The following is a 21083-nucleotide window of genomic DNA, read 5'->3' on the forward strand; positions in this document are numbered from 1 at the left end:
AACATAGTGGTCACCGCTCTATGCCCTGGTCGTGCAAGAACTTGTAGTGGCACAAGCAGGCAGCCTTGACGTCTCTCTGAATACAATGTGGCAGCTCTCGCTTGTTGGTATGGAGAGCCGAATACCACTTCTGGTTTCCCGGCACCCTTATTTCTTGACTTATCTAGTCTCTGGGGGCTTATCTGAGGCATTTTTATGGGCTGTAGTGTGGTCTGAGAAATAGCTAGTTTGCAGCCTGGAGGAGTCCTGTGCATCGGTCTTTTGCTGCTGCAGGAGCCAGACGCTGCACTGCTGGGGCAGGGACCCAGTGCCCTCTGGGTGAGGACGGTGGGGTGTTCTGGGGGCTGACACATCTAACTCTGATTGGGCTGACGTCTTCCTGAAGGCAGCCTGGATATCCCTCTTCTGCTCCACCATCTGTCTCTGTATATGTGATATAACCTGTCTCCTCTTCTGGACCGTTATTCTAGTCTCCTTTTTCTTTTTAATCTTCGCCTTTAAACACTCTCCTTAGATTTACAGGGATCGATTATATGGCTATATTGATTATATGCCAAGAGGGGCAGAATTTCATGGGGAAGTGGATGGTGAGTTACCACGTGCACCCACGGGACCTGCTCTCCCCATGCAGCCCTGGAGGAGGGATTCAGACTCCCTCCCCACCTACCCGAACACCTGGGTGGCAGGAGCTAGGATTTCTCCAGTGGCCCTGGGAGAAGTAGGTGGGTGGACTGGGGGACAGGGCTGTGCAGCGGGAGGGTGACAAGGCAGGGTTGCTCTCCCCCCTTCCTTCTACCTTTGTCCTCTCCTCCTTCCCCATCCCCAGGCAGGCCCTGCCCTCTGAGAATAGGGGCCTGGGGAGAGGGGAGGGGAGCCTGGGCCGGGCAGGGGTGTATGGAAGGGAAAAGGAGGAAATTCCTGACCATGACAGGGAGGGTGGGACACTCTGGGGACAGACCAGACGGGGGAGTTCTCTTGTGAGGCAGTCCCCAGGTCAAGCCTGGAAACTGGCTTCTGTCTGTGAGTGGTGAGAAACAGGCAGAGAGGTGCCTAGTGCCTGGAGCAGCAAGGTCTGGAGAAAGCACGCATGGACGTGAGCTAATTGGCTAAGAGCTCAGACATCAGGGTCAGAAGGACTTGCGTTTGAATTCTGGCCCTGATTCTTCCTGTGTGTGACCTTGAGCAAATGACTTTGCTTCTCCATCTTACTCAGCCTGTTTCCTCCCCTGTGAAATCCCTTCCCTCTCTTCTCCATGTCAGTCATGGCCTTCAGCGCTCTCAAAGGATGGCTGTTTTTAATAGATCTCTTTTCAGTCCACTGGTTTGTTTTTCTGTCCTTACTGTAAGCTCAGATCCCAAGAACTGGTTGTTTTCGTTTGTTTTTTAAGACAACAAGTGAACATGAGTGTGTTTTGTCACTGAACCATTTTACGTGTTAAAGCTCATAATGACAGCAGTGTCAGTTAGGTAGATAAACCGGTGTGTCGAGGATACAGATGTTAACATAACTTCTTAATTTGTTGATCACGCTTTTACAGCTGCTAGAAAGACACAGCACAGCGTGTGTCTGGTATGCTCTGTGTTGACTACACCACCAAAGTGATTTCCCAAGACCCAAATCTGATCACGTTCTCACTCATTTAAACATCTCCAATGACCACCATTGCCCAGAAGACCAAGCTCACACTTGGAAGGCAAAACCACGGCTGATGTGACCCAAACATACTCTTCATCACCCGCCTCCCCGACCCTCTCCTTCCTTTCACCACATCTATGCCCCAGGAGAATGGATTTCAACGCCTCCTGAACACATCCTGCTCTCTCATGTTTCCGAGCCTCTACCCATATGCTTCTTTCTTTGTTTTTCTGGAAGGTTTCTCTGTATTCAAAACCCAGCAAAACTGCATCTCTGTAAAACATTCCCCAGTTCCCCCAGGCAGAGCTCTGTGTTCACTCTTCTTACTCATGGGTAGAGAGCTTTACATGCCTGTATCAATGCACTGACAGCGTCTGATGAATATTGGAGGCATCCGTCTACACTACTGGTCTGGGAATGAACTGCCCAAGGTGTGGCCAGTGTTCTCTTTGTCTTTGTATCCCCAGAGCCCAGCACAGTGATTGGCAAATAGTAGGAACTTAAGCAGGTGAATGAATACAGACCCATTTCCATGTACTTTGTATGTGTTATTTTTCCAAGAAAAGCGGTTATTAAGATGGATTCTGGAGTCCACCAGCCCTGAATTCAAATCTCAGTTCTGTCATTTGTGAATGAGTTTAGCCAGATTACTTAATGTCTCAGTTGCTTCAGCTCATAAATGGGAGTAATATTCATCTTATAGGGATGTTGGGAAAATTAAGTATGAAAGTAAGCTACTTAGCAGTGCCAGGCACAAATAATCATCCAGTGAACGATAACTATAATTATTGGACCAGAGTGTCCGTGTTCTCATGACAGAGACCCCTTTATGTGTAGCAGCATGTGGCTATGAGACAAACACCTTGGAACAGAGATGCTATTGGTGCAGGATCAATCCATTTGAGAGTCAGACCATTAACCTTGATCCTGTTGGCACTGTGCCCAGCCTAGTTGTATTTGAAGATCCGAGGGAAAACTCAAATGGCTCAAATGTCTAGAGAAGCAAGAAAACCCATTTAAACCAGGTAGCAGATCAGGGAATTTTACCTCTCGTTACGTTTCGTATAGGCAAGTCAGTTGTTTCCTTGCCGCTGGCCTTGGTGACTGTCCTTGGTGATTATTAATAAATGTAACTGTTTGCATTTTCCAAATATGTTGAAATTTCACAAGTCATTTATTTGCAGGACAAACACCAAAGCAAATCAACCCAGTTTTTGGAAAAGCAGCTGATGTAGGCGTAATCCACATCTTCCATTAACATGGAGGATTTGAAATTGAGCACTTTGGTCTTTCTTGTACTTCAACCATTTGCTCTTTACCCAGAACATACATATCCCTGTGTGATACGTATTCTTTTAAATGTTTTATTACGAAGGCATAGTTTTTCATCAACTGCAGATTTCATCTGTGCTCAGAAAGCATTCAGTGACTACCCTCAAGGAAAATTAAGAGGCAGCCCAGATACTCGCTAAACCAGCATTCAGGGTGACCTAGTCAAGCGTCTTGAGGCTGCTGCCCTTAACTTAAATGGTTTGCCCCGGCCGCATGGCTCAGGCTGCCAAGGAAATAAACCAGGACCCTCGAGGGTGTTTCGTGCTGGAGTGGCATTTGCAAATCTGGTTTGGGGGGGCTCTTGACAAAGGTGGTTCCTTCCTGTGCTCCTGCTGTGCTGACTCGGTTCAGTGCAGGAGGGCCACCAGCAGTTTCTGGAAGTCCCCAGAGGTGTCTGAGCGAACCATGTCAGAGAGAGACTTCTGATACTTCTCTTGGAACTTGGCTTTTATCCCCTGAAGGTCCACCTGTAGGAGAGATAACAACAGCAACTGGGACATTTATAGCGTTTTCACCGTAAACATAGGCAGCCACTGTTCTGAGCACGTCATTCTCACTTGCTCATTAATGCCTCAGAGCAGCCCTTAAGAGTCGGAGTTATTATTCTTCCTATTTCGTGGCTGAGAATAGGAAAGCTGAGTTCAGTGTCTGTGTGTCTGTTCCAGTAAAACTTTGTTTGGACACTAAAACTTGAATTTCATATGATTTTATGTGTTACAAAAATATTATTTTTCCTTTGAGTTATTTACAGTTACTTTAAAATAATCATTTTCAGGTAACAGGACTGTACAGAAACAGGCGGCGGGCCTGATTTGGCTTGCAGGCCACAGTTTGCTGACTCTTAGTATAAGGTTAAGAAAATTGTCAACACAGTTTGAAATGACGCCTTTTTTTTTTTCTCTTGTACCCTGATCAGCAAGGATATTAGCGCCAAACAACAAAATTCAATTCATTATCAATTTTTAGGACTTATTTTGAATCTACGGTTGACCCTTGAGCAATACAGGAATCAGGAACGCAGACACCCCCGTGCAGTCTAGAATCTGTGTATTGCTATCTCTGCCTCAAAAACAAAGGAATTTGATCAATGACTCACCCAAGGGCAGGAAGCTGAAACAGTTTGGATAGAATCAGGCCTCAAACCCTAGTTCTTTTGATTCTACATATTGTGATCTCTAATGGAGCACAAACTTCTCCCCACACTTAGTTAATGTAAGGATCCATAAAATGAAAATACAGGTACTGTTATTTACTGAAAAAATCTGCATATGGGCGCACGCACACCATTCAAATCCACGTTGTTCAGGGATCAACTGTAACTCATTGAAAAGCTTGAAAAACCTCGGTGCTGGAGGTGGGGAAAGGACTCAGAAGAAACAAATATAAAAAGATTGTTCTGCTCTGAAGATTCTGACCACCTGGTAAAGGAGATAATACTTGCACCATGGAAGATATAATTCCAGAAAGAACACAGTAAGTCTCATAAAAGAAGCACAGAGCTCTCTTTAACCAGGAGTTTTTTGTTTGTTTTTTGTTTTTAGCTTTGTTGTTATCGTTGTTTTTAATTTAGACTCTATCTTGCTTTCTTGAGAGACTCACAAACCATTGCTCAAGCTTCTGGTTCTTTTCTTCTCCTGCCCAACAGGAGAGAGAAAGGTGAGAGCAGGAGAGGGTAGGAGAGGGAGGAATTGTTGGAAGTGGATGCTGCGCAAGAGAGAGACTGCATTAGGCAGGTGGGCTGTGATCCCTGCTCCCCTGGCTGGTAGGCTGCTCAGCTGGGGGAGGGGCAGGAAGTGGTGGGAGGGGTGGGTCAGTGCAGGGATGGGGTGGGGCTCACGGGGCTCTGTTCTAGTACCTGGTGGCTTTGGGGGATTAGGGAATCTGGCCAATATATCTGGCTGGGCCGGAAGCATTCCGAGGGGATGGTCCCCATGTGGAGATGGCCCAGGACCTGTGGTCAGTACTGAGATAGGACCGAGCATCTTGGAATAAACAGGCTACAGCTCATGCATGCTGGAGTGAATATGGCACCCTGAGGAGCCCTCGGAGTGGTCCGACCCCCTGGGGTCTTTAGAATCCTTGCTGGGCTTTGTCACCAACCTGCTCCTTGGAGTGTCTTAGGATCTCCAGAGACTCTGGCTGGGGGAGGTGAGTTACTAAGAGACAGAGAGACAGAGAAGGCTGAGACCTGGAGAGATAAGGGAAAGAGAGAATCAGAGCAACCAAAATAAAACAAAGAGAGTGGCAGAGAGACTGGAGGAGGGAGAGGGGAGGAGGAAAAAGAAAGGGGCTTAAGAGAGAGAGGGAAATATGAATTGTGGAGGAGGGAGGAGAGGAGAAAGAGGGGGAGGAGAAATTCCAGGAATAGAAATAAAAACGAAAGAATAGCTGTGTTGCTAAGTTATATTTCAAAACAGTGTCAGATATTAAGTATTATTTGTCAAAAAGCTGGGGGCCAGAATTTGGGTTGGTATCTTTTCCCCCTCATTTAACACGTTTTTGAGGGAAGATGTCTGTGGTTTTCAAGTGCCCAGTTCCACTTCACTCTCCAAGGCCTCTCTGCTGTGGATGAAATGCCATTTCCCATTTATTCTGCAGTTCCTCCTCTCTGTGGCCCTGTGTTCTGAATATGAGTCTTGACAGCTGCTCCCAAGCTTCTGGCCACTCCTCTCCCTGTGCCTTTGTTGTACTCATGCACTCTCAAAGGGGGGCGATATTGTTCCCAACGGGGGCAAAAACTGGTTCTTAGAGGGTGAAAAAACATCTTAATCTTCTTATGTAAAATTAATTACGTATGTGCATAGGGAACATAAACAGATTCACACAGTGTATGCCGTGTTAACATTTCTTGGAGGGGAGTGACAGTTAGGAGAAAACTGGGTCTAAGAAGGCTCCCTGGGGGGGAGGGTGGGTGATCGCTAATTTAAAAAAGGTTGAGACACATTGTCTTGTACTGATGTGGTTTTTTGTGCAAAATTGTGCTTCTGGGATGTGTTTAAGGAAATAAAGGCCTAGCTCAGGAGCCGGGAAATTACTTGCTCGGGTGATCGAGTCCATTGTTCACCTTTCAGAGTGTCTGTTTTACCTTCCTTAAAATGGAGCTGCCCTATCCGGAACAGCCCCTCCAGGTTCCCTCCACACACTACCCCGAGCTCTCCGGAGCCACAGACGACAGACATAGAAGCCGCTAACGTTACTGCATTTGTATAAAAAGAAACAGACTGAAGCACAGCACACTGTCCTCTACAAAGTCTGGGAAGGCAAGGGCCCTCTCTGTTTTACTCTTTCTGTAAATAGGCTCTTACTAAAAACGACCTGTAGATGAAATCAGTGGTGGCAAAACAAGAAGGTGGAGCCCAACAAGTGCGTCTTACCTCCGCCTGGGTCACAATGATGTCAATGAGGGTCTCCTCGTCGGTCCCCGCACCCTTCATGGCCTTGTACAGACAGTCAGCAAAGTAGCCCTCGAGGTCCCGGGCACTCCTCACTGGGCAGGGCAAAGGGAGAGAGAACGTGATGTGTTCATGTTTTGTGGAATAACACAGAGACCCTGGGAAGGAACAGAGCTGGCTCAGAGTGTCACCTGGCTGCCCTTGGAGCTGATGGAATTGTGAGGCCGGTGTTTGAAAGGAGCAGACTTCACACTGTTGATAATGGGATCTGGAAGATTCCCCTGGGGTCAGGGCATCTGGACTCTTCGACCAAAACCCCTTCAGACACCTAAGAACCTCTCCTGTTCCCTGAAGACCCTGGGGAGGAGGCGGAGGGCTGTGACCATCCTCAGGTCCTCCCTGTAAAGTTCATGATTTTCACCAGCAGGAATAGCTTCTCATCTCTAAGAGAAATCTCTGATGTCAGAGTTGGGTTTGGAGGGGAAACACGGACTGGCTGGCAACCTTGCCATATAAAACTTCATAATCTTGAAGATACGCTCAGTTGGACCGTGGCCCTCCTCTGCCCATGCTAAACAACCTTCCTTTCTTTTGTTTTTCCTCACTAGGTTTTATTTTTTTATTTTTAAAAAATATTTATTTATTTATTTTGGCTGCCCCGGGTCTTAGTTGCAGCACGTGGGACCTTAGCTGAGGCATCATGCGGGATCTAGTTCCCCGAGCAGGGTTGGGGTCCAGGCCCCCTGCACTGGGAGCACAGAGTCTTAGCCACTGGACCACCAGGGAAGTCCCTCACTGGGTTTTATATGTGAGCCTCATCTCTGAATCTTCTCCAAGGTCCCCACAATCATCTTAGTTCTCCATCTGGGATGTGGGCTTGAGGCAATGTTTGATCCTGTCTACAGAGCACCTTCCTCTGTTGCTGCTAGTTGCTCTTTTCTGGCCCTGCCCCAGCCAGAAATGAATAAAGTATGATCTAATCCACAGATTAACAAAGTATGGTTTCTATTCACCAATCAGGGGATGGGGTGCATCTCTGCTCCTGGGGATAAATCATGATTGCTCTCCCCTCCTCCAAGGCTCGTATGGGTCCACCAGGACTAACACTTTGGGAGAACGAACCCTTTACTGTTTATGTTGCTGACATTTACCTAGAACACTTAACGTTTTTGATGTTAGTGATAAATAATAAGTAATACATTCAGCATAAGTGTGGAATGCACATCCTTAATGTGTCCTGCAGTGAGAACTCTTGTCTTCTAGGTAATTGCCGATAGAATGCTTACCAGGAAGGGGGAGGAACAGAATTAGGAAAGCAGAGTCTAGGCTGTGGGGGTGGGTGGTCTGTCTCCTTATTTTATAGGTCATGTGGCAGCCGCCAGCGTGTCAGTGGAGAAGCCCAGACCCAGGAGTCTGAATCCACAAGCTGCTGGATTGGTGGTGGTGGTGATGGGGTGGGGGGGTGAACCTGGCAATTTGGGGAGCAGCGTGTTTGAGACTCACTGTGACACCCCCCCCAGACGTTCTGAGCTAGTGGCCTCACAAGGTTTTCCCGAGGACCCCGTCCTATGCGCTCGTACTAACTGACGCTTTAGTGATCGTCCGCCTAACTTCAGCGCGTTCCGTCCCCACACCAGTGACTTCCCCCCCGACACTCCTTCTTCCTGATATTTTGGGGAGAAAACTCTCAACTTTTCTACCGCATACAGTCTATGTCTGGTGAACAACCTTTGTTGTTCGCAGCGGCAGGAATACCCCGAAAGTTTGGGTGGGGCCAGCTTGGGAGGATGCGGGAATAAAGATCTTCGTGCGTGTGAGAGGAAGCGCAGCCAGCCAGCCCGCGGTGCCTCTTGCCCCTCCTGGCCTGCAGAGCAGGGGCTCTCAAACTCCAGGGGGCATAAGATGATCACGGGAGGAGCTTGTCAATGTGTGGCTTTGGGCTGCATTCCAGGAAGTCCTAAGTGGGTAACCTGGAGTGGGCCTCCAGAAACTTCACTTCCACACGCCTCCCCACGTGAGTCTGATGCAGGGGGTCCATGGACCCCACTTTGAGAAGTGCTGCTCCAAAGGCTGCAAGCGGTGGGAACCGTTTGGTCTCATAACACCTCCTCAATTTTAGTGGCAAACTGGCATCTTTATGAGTTAGGCGGGAGTAGGGTGGGGAGTGTGTAGAGAATTTAGTCATGAAGTCATGTTCCACTCTGTGTGTGGTTCCTTTTCAAGGTCTTTTCTAATCTCTTTTATATTTGCTACCAGTGGAGTCCACCCAGCTCCTGCATTTCATGGTCCCCCAACTGTAGGGATGGGTCCTTTCCTTCCTCTGTACCTGCCTTGCTCTGATTGGTTTTGGTTTTATCTTTACTGTAGCTCAGTCTGTTGATTTGTGTGTATCTGCCATGAGTTTGAAGCTTCTTAAGAACAGGAACTGGACCTATTTACCTCTGATCCCCACGCCTGGCTCAACTGCTGGCCCAGGCAGGTGCTAAGTAAATGTTAAAGGGTTGAATGGTTTTATTACCATTAATACTTAATACTAATAAGAATTAGTATTAATCTTCTGACTGAACTCTGGCGTTCTCCTGCTTCTTTACACTGCAGGTACTCTGGCGTTCTCCTGCTTCTTTACACTGCAGGTACGGAAAGGCTTTGGAGCCTTGTAGCTGGGCCATGAGTAGATCTCTCCGTTTACTTAACACACTCATCCTTAAAGCCCTAAGGACAGTCATCTGTGTGTATCCATTGTGCGACGGGAGTGACATTAAGGATGTTCAGGCCTCTATAACAATAGCAGACCTGCTAATCTGAATGCAAAATGAGGGTGGAAAAAAAAATCAATTGCTGACATTGCCCCCCAAATCCCATGAGAAAAACAAAACAAAAGGGTTTGGCAGCGAGAGCACATTTTGTAGCTTCCAGGGGCTGCTTTTTTGGTTCTTCCTCTTCTTCTGGGGATATTCTCTCCATTTCTCGTGCCATTTGGGTTGCTGCCCTGGCCTCCTCACCACCGGAGTGTGGACAATGGACAATGCCTTCATTCCGGGGCTTGCAAAAATGAGAAAGGAGCCTGCCAGCCACAGCCCGGTACCCACCTCTCTGCTATTTCCTGCCTACGGGCAACACCTGGAGAGAAATGCCTGGCGTTTGCTTGGCACGGCCTTGATCTAGTCTCCCCCGCCTTGCTTTCTACACAGACCTCATTCATTCCAGTGTTGAAGGGAACCAAATGGAAAAGGTCACCCTTGGGCCATCAGGCACCCGCAGAAACTTGTTCCTGGATCCGAACCTGGGTGCTTTTGAGTGTGTGTCACATGAACCGCATGCTGCCCCACGAGACTAGACGATGGTCCCAGGCTGTTGATGGAGGCTCTCGGGGCTCCATGATCTTAGTGGGACTGTCGTGGATGCTGTGGTAGCTCCCCCAGCTGCTGTCTTCAGGACAGCAGGCACTCATGCCAAGTGTTACCTGCTGGCTGCTCAGGGTTGAGTCCCTTCTCAGGAGGGAGGGACTGACTGGGGTCATATCCGTTAGGAGTCAAAAGAGGCAGCTATCTTCCCCAAGGTTGCAGATGCTCCCTGGGTGCAGCCTGACAGCTGCTTGATGTGGGGTGTGGAGACCTGGTCCCCTTGCCTCCACTTTGGACATCCTGACTTCAGGGCTCCTTGGGGGACCAGCACAGCTCCTGTTGCAGCTGCATCACATTCATTCTCTCCCTTCGCAATGCTGCTTAGATGTGTGGTTCCCAAGCTATTCCCTGAAAGCTTCCTGCACACAAACCTCTGTCTCCAAGTCTGGTTCCAGGGAGCCCAACCCAAATCAGGGGCTTTCCTAGCTTTACTTTACCAAGAGTTAAGTAGGCCTTCTGCAGATCTCCTGACGTTTCTGCTTCAATGGCCTCTTCGATGTCTTTGCCAATGAGCTGGAGAAAGAAAGTGCAGCTGTTAGTTTAGGTTTTGCTTTTGGCCTTGGTGCACTTGAGGCTCGTTCTTCTACAAAAAGCAATAGACTCTTCCAGATTTGGTCACGCGAGGACCAGAGGAACTCTGGGATTCCTCTCTGGCCTCAGCCCTTGCAGGGCTGGGGATGGTTGCCCGCCATTTGAGTGGGGACTCTCATGGCCTAGGAGTTAGTCCCGATTTGACCCCTAATGGATGTGACCCCAGTCAGGACCACTCCCTCAGCCTCAGTTTCCTCCTCTGTGAAATCCGGGAGTGGAAAAACAATGAATAAATACTGCAACAATATTCTTTATGTTTCTATCGTACTTGAGTTTCCTATGTGTTTATAAAAATTCTTTCCATTTCCAATTTTCCAGGAGGCTATGGTTATAATCATCTCCCACACCTTCCTCCGTTGTGGACTGAGACTGGGAGCTCGGGCACCTACACTTTGGGTGACATGAATAGAGGTTGTGAAGTTCATGGTAAGGACTCGGTCTAATGTTTCTGGTACTGTGGGGCTACTTGGGCTGGGAGCCAGGGGCTGACCACGTCAAATGCTGCTTTCTTTCCCTCTGGGGAGACTCCAGATGATCTTTTATTCACCGCCAGCTTGTTCTGCACAGCATTACACATTAGGTTTCCTTCCAAATATTTATAGAAGCTGAAGTTCAGAGTAAATTGTGACCACGCTTAACACAAGTACCGCCTGGGCCAAGCTCAGGGCAGGCATATAAAGAGAAAGGAGAACTTTTGGTTGGGTTTGGGAAATGCAATTAAGCATTAGAAATACTGAAACTTCTTTCTTAGAAATTATCTCCTGAGGATATGACACAATTGTGAGTCTATAAATAATTGGGACCTTTGAGGACATGCCAGTGGAGTTTATGTAGTTTATTCTGAAAACACTGGTAAACAACATATTCTTTGTGATACGAGCACAATAGATATGGGGGGAAGGAGGGTCCAGATTTAATGAAACCCGTAGCTTGATGTCCTCATCATAGTTGGCCCATCTAGAGGTCTGGTGTGGAATCGACCTAGATAAGAAGGGGATTGGATTGGGGGGGCTTTCAGTCCCTTTCTTAGCTTTTCTGAGGTGTTGGGGGTTGGATGTGGGAGCTGGTATTTCAGAAGAAACTGCTATCACTTTTCCCATGAACAGGGTTCTTGTTGTGTAGACTGAGATTGTGTTTCAAGAGGACATTGTCCTCACACAGGTCTGTGCTTAGTAAAAAAAAAAAAAAAATCCTCACATTAAACCACTTTCCATTATTATTGTTAGTACTGGGCTAGAACAGTGTTTTTAAATTTTCTGTAGCATCTCAGCCTACACAACAGATAAAAGCAGGAAAGCAGAGCTGTTCTGGGGAGGCGGGAGATGGGCTCCTTACCTCAGCCCTAGACGGTAATGCCAGGTTCCTGGCCTCTCAGTCTCTTTGCTGCCCAACTCCGGGGGCACTATTCATGAGATACAGTGAGACGGCATTGCCCTTTCTTCTCTACCTACCTCCTCCCCCCCATTCCCTCCTGGTAGCTACCAAGCCACCTCCAGGGACTCCATTGAGCACAAATGGAAAACAGTCCACTGGCCCAAGCTACTGAGACGCTCCTTTGCAAATGGAATGCTTCTCACTTATCGGAACACTTAATTCTTAGGGGGCTCTTTGGACAAAAACAGGTTTTCTGATCTCGGTACAAAAACCCATTGCCAGGGTGGATTCCAGACAAGCCTCTAAGGCTTCTAGTTTACCAGGTAGCATTGCCTGTGGGGAGATTATTAGAAGAATAGGAGACACGTTTCTTTCTTTTAAAACCAATGCCCCAAACTGACAGCGTGCCCACGGCAGAGCCCTGTGTACTCTGGTTATAGCAGTTAAAGGGCTAAAGGTTCTGGAATGGGCTTAGGAACACTTTAGGGAAGGGGAGAACTTTATGGTGAGGGGTGTGGTGGTGAGGCAGTGACCTGGGGCTACGGGTGTGTGTACCTACAATTTATACTGAGCCATGTTTTGGGAGCTTTATAACTCTACAAGCCTTTCATATTTGGTAGATTTGGGGGCGGTGATAATCTTTCATGGTGCCGCAGAGTTGGGGAAGCTTTGTTGCTTGGGCTGGGATCTCTGAGAGCGTCAACAGTTAAGACTCAGGTTTAGAGGGCAGATTAAGGGCAAAAACCTGAGTTTTTGTGCCCAAAATTAAAATTCGACTCTATGCCAGGACAACCTATGCCGTATGACACACTTCACTGATCTGACCCTAGCATCTTAGTGCTTTTAGCCAGAGACCATGAGAAAATTTATGGAGCCAGGTTCCCAAGATCAGGATGAACTCAGAAGATCAATGATAAAGATCAAGATGAACAATGTTCCAACAAGGCTTTCGGAATGATGAATAGGTAGCATTTTAGAGCTGGTTTCATGTAAAGGATTATCAGATCAATTGATTCTCTTACTGACCATTTGAGTTTTAGCTCTGTTTTTTGACACTGTCGGTTCACATAAGGCGACTCATAACAACTGCTAATGTTAATTGAGCACCTACGTCATGCCAGGCAATAAATGCTTTAAATCTGTTAATTCATTTAATCCTTACTAACCCTGTGAAGTAGGTACTATTATTATCCCTATTATACGGTTGGGGGAACTGAGGCACAGAACCCTTAATAACTTGCCCAGGGTCATACAGCTAGTAGCCTAGAGCAGACTTGTTAAACCTTAACATGTATCAGAATCTGGAAGATTTGTTAAAACACAGACTATAGGACCCTAACTCCAAGGAAGCTGATTCAGTAAGTCCAGGGCCGGCACTAAGAATTCTCATTTTAAACATTGTGTCAAATGATACGTATTCTGCTGTTTGGGGATTAATTTTGAGAACAATCGGCCTAGGGAGTATCCTTAGATAGTCAGTAGCTCATGTACACACACACACACACACACACACACACACACACACACACCCTCACACATATGTGTGTTTCTATAGTGATCTCCAATGACAGCCACCCCAGAAACTCCATCCATGGCCCCAGTCTTATGGGAAGGGGGTCTAGGTCATGGAGAAGGCTTCCAGCTCAGGCTACACAGCTCCAGGCCCAGGGGCCAGGGGAGTACAGGGTCAGCTGCCTTTGATCACGGCTCTGGGCAGGATTTGAAAGCAGAGGGCCCTAAGGGCTTATATACAGTGATGATAAAATTCCAAAGCTTTGTTGTCTTTTCATCTGCTGGCAACACATAGGAAATGCTATTTTGAGTGAGGAGCGGCCAGCTCTAGCTGAGGTAGGAGCTCAGGCTGGGGAATCTTGGAATTCTTATCCACTTTCTGCTACTGACTTGCTGTGTGGTCCTGATAAGTTACAGATGGTTCCTTACTTGTAACAGATTTTCCTCCACCAGCAGTTGTGGGTAACAATGGGTCTTCAGCCTACTTTTGAGTTACAGTATTCTTGTGAAATTGAAATGAGACACAGGGTACAGATGTCCTTTAAAACCATTCCACAAATACAAAATAGGAGACCAAAACAAAATCTGATATTCCACAAAGGTCTTCTTGCAATTAAAGACTGATTTTCAGGGAAGGATTAACCACTAAGTGCCTTGAAATAGCTAACTCACCTCGTTGACTTAAAATTATCATTAGATTAAAAACAATAATTGTATAAAAGTAACTGATACACGTCTTTCCAAGAGTGTATCTCTGAGGTATTATCATATCTGTTTTGGGAGCAGTAGGCACTGTCAGCCCAACTGTCAATTGGAATAATAGTAACAGCAAACATAAGTAAGCTTACCACATGCCAGATACTGTCCTGAGCCTTTTATATTCATCTTATTTAACACCTAAAATAACCCCGTGAGGGTGGGGTGTTGATGTTCACGGTCCCTGTTTTACAGATGAGGATGGTGACATCAAGTCACTTGTTAGTGATAGAACCGGGACTTGAACCTGTACCCTCTGACTCTAGGGCTTTGCTCCTAAACTTGACACTCCCCTGCTTCCCTAGCCTCTGTTGCAAAGCAGGGTTTCCCAGACTCAGCAGTGCACGGGGAGCCGAATGACTGTTTGTTGTGGGAGGTGCCCTGTGCACTGTGGGCTGTTCAGCAGCATCCCTGGCCTTGACGCTCTAGATGCCAATAGTGCCGCTTGCCCCAGTGCACCTTGTTGTGACAACCCCACATGTTTCCAGACATTATCCAATATCCCTTCGGGGGTGCAAAATCACCCCGATTGAGAACCACTATTGTAAAAGACACCCCACCCCCTGCCGCCCAGTTCCACATCCCAGAACTCGGCTTCTTTGGGAAATAACTTGAGACTCAGTTTCCGTGCGAACTCCTTGCCTTAGTACTGGATCACTTACAACTTGGTAGGCTTGAAAGGTGGCTCGTAACTGTTTGTGATTCCTCTTGGCCAGGACTTCATTGAAGGTAAGCTCGTCCGTGCCCCAGCGGCCTTCCCCTGCCTAGAGGGCCGGGTGCAAACATTTTGAAAAAGCCTTTTGCAAAAAGACTGAATCAACAGAGCTGTGACCAGGCCTCCCTTACAGGAAACAATAAAATATGCACTGAATCTAAGCCACATTGATCGATGGCACTTTAAACTTCTAACCCACAAGTACACCTCACATATTTATATCATTTATACCTTCCCTTGTTCCAAAATGGATCTAAGGTGGTTAACCCCAGAATATAAGAATAGAAAAAGCAATTCTTTCAGGTTCATGAAGACCGTATATATGAAAAATATTTTAAAGATCATACTTATTTCCCAGGTAATTCCAATTCACATAAAATAAAGTAACAGTTGTTGAAAATAATGTTAATTAAAAAAAAAAGGATTTGCAGAGACTGGCACATCTGCATACTTACATCGTACAGATCTTTGGCATCCTGACCAGCTAGATCTTTGTCTACATTATCTCCTTCCTCGCGATTAGCCTAGAAAAATCAACACATTGTTATTAACTTGAGTTCCTGCTTGACCACAGAAAACAAAAAGGGAAAGTCCCAGAAAAGGGGGTGATTTCAGAGGGGTGGCCTGAAGCTAGACAAAACCTGGCAAAGTGGCAATGCTGCTCTTTGCTGCCATCTTTTGGGCACAACTGATAAACAGAGTAGCTTCTGTGACAACACATTTTTCCTTTTGTTTTGTAGAAACCAGGGTCACTCACAAACCCCACTGACCTCTAAGAAACCTCATGATGTCCCCTAGAATGAGTCTGTTGGGAAGCTATTAGTCTTCCTTCCAAAATATCAAATTTCACTTCTCAGGGTCCCAGCCCTGAAGAGCCCTGAATGTTGGTCATGGAAAGTTTTGGAGGTCTAACCTAAGCCCTTAGTGGCAGGTGGAATTCTAAGATGACCCAGGTGGCCCACACTCTTGTATAATCCCCTTCTTTTGAGTGTGGGTAAGACCTGTGAATATGGTGAGATACCACTCCTGTGATCATATTATGTTTATATGGCAAAGGGGATGTTTATAGATGTAATTAAAATCCCTAATCAGTTATCCTGGGTAGGTCTGACCCAATCAGGTGAGCTCGTTAAGGTCAGAGATGGAAGAAGTCAGAGACATGAACTCCTGCTGGCCTGGAAGAAACCAAATAGCCATGCTCTGAACTGTCTATGGGGCTACGACAGGGAACTGCAGATGGCCTCTAGGAGCTGAGTGGTCTCTGGTTGACAGCTAGCAGGAACACAGGGACATCAGTCATACAACCACAGGGAACCGAAATCTACCAACAGCCAGTGAGCTTGGAAGAGGACCCCAGGCCTCAGATGAGATGGCAGCCCTGGCCGACACCTTGATTTCAGCCTGGCGAGACCCTGGCTAACCCGCAACAGGACCCCTGCCCCATGGAAACCGCTAGATCATGGGCCTGCATAGTTTAGGTTGCTGAGTTTGCAGCAATTTGTTATACAGCAGGAGAACACTTATATACTCTTCGTGCTACAGGTGAAGCCCACTCTGTGTATTCTCTGCTATCAGTCTCTCCACATCGAGAGTAATGAAGCAGAGAAACACACAAAGCTCATAAAGGTGGGTGTGTCAATGAGAGTGCGGATGCCATCTGGCTGGGGGCCGCGGGGGCTGTATCCTAGCAGGGCCAATTCTTAAAGCCCTGCTTTCCAGGCCAAGCTCCCTGCAGCAGTTCTTACAGGCCTAGACTTGGGGTGAATCCTGGAGGTAAGTTGTGTCATGAAAAGGGCCCTACTTGGGGTCAGATGGGCTGGTTCTTGCTCCTAAGCTGTGTCTTACTGTGTGTACACCTAGAGGTTCCTCACTGGCAAAGTGAGGTGGTGATGCTTAATGAGATAACTCACTAACAAAAAGGGATTGTAAACTGCAAATGACTAGGTGGATTGCTATGATGGGAAAAATGCCCATCGAATAATTTCACATGAGCTGGGCTGACAGAGCACAGGTTGATGATCCCTCAGTACCATTTTTAATAAAAGAAGGAAATGTTTATCATCGAAATTGCCTTTTTCACCATGGTCCCATGCTGCCAAGGGCTGTTTCCCAAGATCATAAGGCAGGTTAGACCTTTTTACTTTTACCTGTAGCAGGGAGACCAGAATTTTTTTTAGGCTTCCATTTGTGTCACCTTTGACATCTGATTCAAGGCTCCTGTCAAATACTTTTGGGGAAGAAGAAAGGAGGAGAGAAAGCAGATTTAGTCTCGCAGAGGTATTTTGGAAGGAACATTCTTTAAAGTCAGAACAAACGGTCACTTACATCTTTGGTAGGCCTCTTTAATGGCGATGATTTCCTAGGAGAGGTAATAAAAAAAAATCAATACTCCAAGGTGGGGTTAATCAATAATATAGGCAGAGACAAGCAAAGGGAAGAGGCAGGAGCTTGTCTCTGGGCACAGGATGCCTTTGTGACTTCCTGCAAAGGGGGTTGTCCCTACAGGTCAAGGTCTAGGCCTAGAGCAAGTCCCCAGCTGTGTGGAGTCCTTTAGCATATGTCATCCTTAGTTAAAAGTGAAAACATTACAGCTAAGCTAACATCTTCTTTCACTACCCTCTCACCCCATCTCACTCTCCCTTCCCCACCCAGGTGGCCAGTGTTAGAAGTTCAGTGCATATTTTCCCTTTACGTTTGTATACATATGTTTGTGCTACTGCAAATATATAGAACTGTTTTGTGTATGTGTTTAAAAAGTAGAATACTGTTCATATTGTTTGTTCTTTGACTTATTTTTTCACTCAGTAATAGGCTTTGGAGGTCCAGCTAGGCTTGTACATTAGTTAGTCACCTAGTGTTTTTCTTAAATGGATACAAAAGGTTCCATCCTACAGTAAGCCCCTGTTTATTTAGCCAGCCTCTGACTGATGGACATTTAGGCTGTGTTCAATTTTTCTCTACTTCAAACAAGGCTGCACTCAGTAAACAATTTGCTGTGTATAGGAGTGCAAGCCTCTCTCCAGGGTGTGTGCCAGGAAGAACTGCTTTACAGGCATACCTTGGAGATACTGTGGGTTTGGTTCCAGACCACCCCTATAAAATGAGTATCATAATAAAGCGAGTCACACGAATCTTTCGGTTTCCCAGTACACACACAAGTTATGATTATACTCTACTGTGGTCTGTTAAGTGTGCGATAGCATTATATCTAAAAAAGCAATGCACATAACTTAATTTAAAAATAGTTTATTGCGGGCTTCCCTGGTGGCGCAGTGGTTGAGAGTCCACCTGCCGATGCAGGGGACACGGGTTCGTGCCCCGGTCCAGCAGGATCCCACATGCCACACAGCGGCTGGGCCCGTGAGCCATGGCTGCTGAGCCTGCGCGTCCGGAGCCTGTGCTCCGCAACGGGAGAGGCCACAACAGTGAGAGGCCCGTGTACCGCAAAAAAAAAAACAAAAAAAAAAACTTTATTGCTAAAAATTCTAACCATCACCTGAGCCTTCAGCAAGTCATCATCTTTCTGCCAGTGGAGGGTCTGAAATATTGTGAGAAATACCAAAATATGACACAGAGACAGGAAGTGAGCAAATGCTTTTGGAGAAATGGTGCTGATAGGCTTGCTTAATGAAGGGTTGCCACAAACATGCTATTTGCAAAATCGCAGTAAAACGAAGCGCAATGAAACAGAGTATGGCTGTATATTGCAATGGCTTGACCCACTTGGGAGCTGCCTCCGTTTACACTTGAACCAGCAGCGTATAAGAGCAGGCATTTCCCTACAGCATCGCTCATAAACTGTTTAAAATGAAAGTCATGGGGCAGTGATGGGGAGAAGGGAGAGGGAGCGATAGAAGATGAGGGCCAGGCAGATGTTGCTTCAGTGGGTGGGAGAGAGGAGGAAGCAGGTGGGGGCCGAACACCTGTGACTCTGCAGCCCCCTCCCCTTTCTCCTCCTTCCAGCCCACTCTCAGGATCTGCCTGAACCCAGGGCCTGCTCTCTTCCTGCTTTTCTTCTTTTTACTGTCAGATCTATTTGATTGAAAAAAAAAAAAAAAGAACCTGTTCATTGTTTGAGACCAGGACCTGAAAGAAATTAGGCTGAGGGTGAACCACGTGTAGGCAAGTGTGATTAGAAAAGTAACGACCAAATTAACCTTCTTGCCAAGGCAGGCTGCCCAAATATTGGCTGCCTGGTCGCTAGGACTTTGGTGCTTCTGGAAAGGATGGGAATATTGAGTAAGGAGAGTTGTGTGGTTGTTGGACTGAATTGATACCGCCCTCCTGTGCTAACCTTCCCTTAAGGCACAATCCTAACCTGAAACTCCCCAAATGGAGGGGTTTTATTATCCTTTGGGAAGAAGAGAAGTCCAGAGATGTTCAGGAAAGGGGTTTGCAGCTGTAGCGTGGAGCCTGGTGGTGCTTCAGGAGACGTGGGTGGACGGCACAGGCTGGGCAGCAGGAACCAGCCCAGGTGGTAGGCACTCGGGGGCTCAAACGGCACTGCAGTGTCAGAGCGCTGGGGCATCTTTCCTCGCCATCTGCTCCAAGTGCTGTTTCTGCTTCCTACCCGGAGGCCTCAAGAGTGTTGGATTTTCCTGGCATTTCCTCGCTGGACCTCCCCATTCTATGTGATGGGTGTTGTGGAAGAGGCAGGGGTTCCCCAGATAATGCCCTGTGGGCCCTCTCTTCTGATGAAGTCCTTGGCCCTTATGGGTTCTGGAACCAAAGATGAATGGGCTTCTGCGAGGGCCTTAACGAACGTCCTTTTCAGCTCCTGAGATGGTGGCATGTGCCCAAGGGACCAGGGAAGGACAGGATAGAGGACATGGAAACCTCTGGGGAAGTGGTGGCGGCCCCGGGGGTGTTCACTGGGACCCCCCTGGCACCCCCCCACCCCCCTGCCTTTTCTTGTGCTCTCCGCTAGATGCAGCCATGCTTGGACTGTTGTATTATTTGTGCCAGGAGACCCGCAAAGTCAGGCTGGGAGGGTAAAGTAGAACCTTCCTCCTTCATGTAAAACTGTGCATCTCTTGAGAAAAATGAAAGCTGGATTGACACTGTGCTTCTGGAAGGATCTATCCTGTCAAGCCAGGAGCAGCGACACCAAGAATGACCATCAGAAGATCGGAAGAGGGATCTCTCCAGTGTGAACCAAGTGGACGCGTTTCTGCCCAGACACTTGCTCACCCCGTGGGTGGAATGCAGGGAGGACTTTCCCTTCTGGCTGCTGTAGCCATCTCTGGTGGGCATATGGACGCTCCCTTGGGAGTTGGTCCAGGGCTCGGCTGGGACTCACCTTATTGGTTTTCGTGCACAGGACCTCGATGAGCACTGCCTCATTCGTGCCCAGGCCCTTCATGGCCTTCTGCAGCTGCCGGGCGGCATACTCGCTGGGGTGTTCCAGAAGGGCCAAGGCTGTCTTCTCGAAGTATCCACTCAGCTCCTTCTTGAGCACCTCCTCCAGGTCCTGTGGGAAGACAGTGAGAGTCTTGTCTGGGAACGTGCTGAGAGCAGAGGGACAGGTGTCTGCTCTCCCCACCGCAGGACACCTGCTGTGGACACACGGGGCACAGTCTAGACTGGAGCTCTACAGGCATGAGTGACCTGGAGGACAGTCGTCTCCCAAGTGCCCATCCATCTGCTGCCAAGGCTGGCAGAGAGGCAGAGGGAAGATCCCCTGCTCAGGGCTGGGGACCCCAAAGATGAATCAAAGTAACAACCAGCATTTGCAGAATATTTTGGGGTTCAGAGAGCTTCCTCACTGATCCCTAAAACAGCCCTGGCAGGAGAGGTATTGCATTATCCCCATGGACTGAACCTCAATAAGATAAAGGACTCATCTCCAAATACTTGGCTAGAGAAGACTGAAATACAGGTTTGTCATCTCTAGGAGACCAGATCATTCATTGTCCAAGTTGAGATGCTTTTGACAGTGAAAGGGGGGGCACTATTAATAATTGCAGGGGGACAACAGGAATTAACGAGGGACTGTCCTGGGCAAACCTGATATACAGTCACTTTGGCATTTTGTTAAATTCTGAAAGGGACACACGTGGGAAAGAACTCAGGTGGGGGAAGGGAAGTGCATGAAATTCTCACAGGCACCCTGTTTGGGGCAAGCCCCTCCAATCACAGGTGAACCGCCTGCTCCTACTGTCTCCCTCCGACCTGATGGTTTAATGAGAAAAGCGTCAAGAATGGGCGTTCAGTCCAACTAGAGTCATCAATGTCCCAAGTTAAATGCAGGACCTCAGAGCAGGACCTTCACACAGAGACAGCCCCGTGTGGGTCAGACTGGAAGCCGATAGACCAAATTACAGCATGGGGTGGGCCTGGCTACTCAGCACCATGGCATGATGTCTAACAAC

The 21083-nt window shown here is 47.5% G+C and overlaps 2 protein-coding genes across 2 annotated transcripts in view; one reads left to right on the plus strand and one right to left on the minus strand.

Moving 5' to 3' along the window:
* Window positions 1–21083, plus strand: part of NTAQ1 (N-terminal glutamine amidase 1) — a 252454-nt gene that overhangs the window by 219291 nt on the left and 12080 nt on the right. The window contains exon 6 of the mRNA XM_060127247.1: window positions 10674–10781. Coding sequence (XP_059983230.1) covers window positions 10674–10781 — 108 coding nt within the window. The remainder of the gene's footprint in view (window positions 1–10673; window positions 10782–21083) is intronic.
* Window positions 2807–21083, minus strand: part of ANXA13 (annexin A13) — a 56079-nt gene continuing 37802 nt past the window's right edge. Inside the window, exons 5-12 of the mRNA XM_060127243.1 lie at window positions 20012–20182; window positions 17038–17071; window positions 16860–16939; window positions 15168–15236; window positions 14660–14761; window positions 10202–10277; window positions 6343–6455; window positions 2807–3435 (exon numbers count right to left, since the gene is read on the minus strand). Coding sequence (XP_059983226.1) covers window positions 3316–3435; window positions 6343–6455; window positions 10202–10277; window positions 14660–14761; window positions 15168–15236; window positions 16860–16939; window positions 17038–17071; window positions 20012–20182 — 765 coding nt within the window. The 3' untranslated portion in view covers window positions 2807–3315. The remainder of the gene's footprint in view (window positions 3436–6342; window positions 6456–10201; window positions 10278–14659; window positions 14762–15167; window positions 15237–16859; window positions 16940–17037; window positions 17072–20011; window positions 20183–21083) is intronic.

This window comes from Lagenorhynchus albirostris, chromosome 17, assembly GCF_949774975.1.
Source record: "Lagenorhynchus albirostris chromosome 17, mLagAlb1.1, whole genome shotgun sequence".
Taxonomy (NCBI): Eukaryota; Metazoa; Chordata; class Mammalia; order Artiodactyla; family Delphinidae; genus Lagenorhynchus; species Lagenorhynchus albirostris.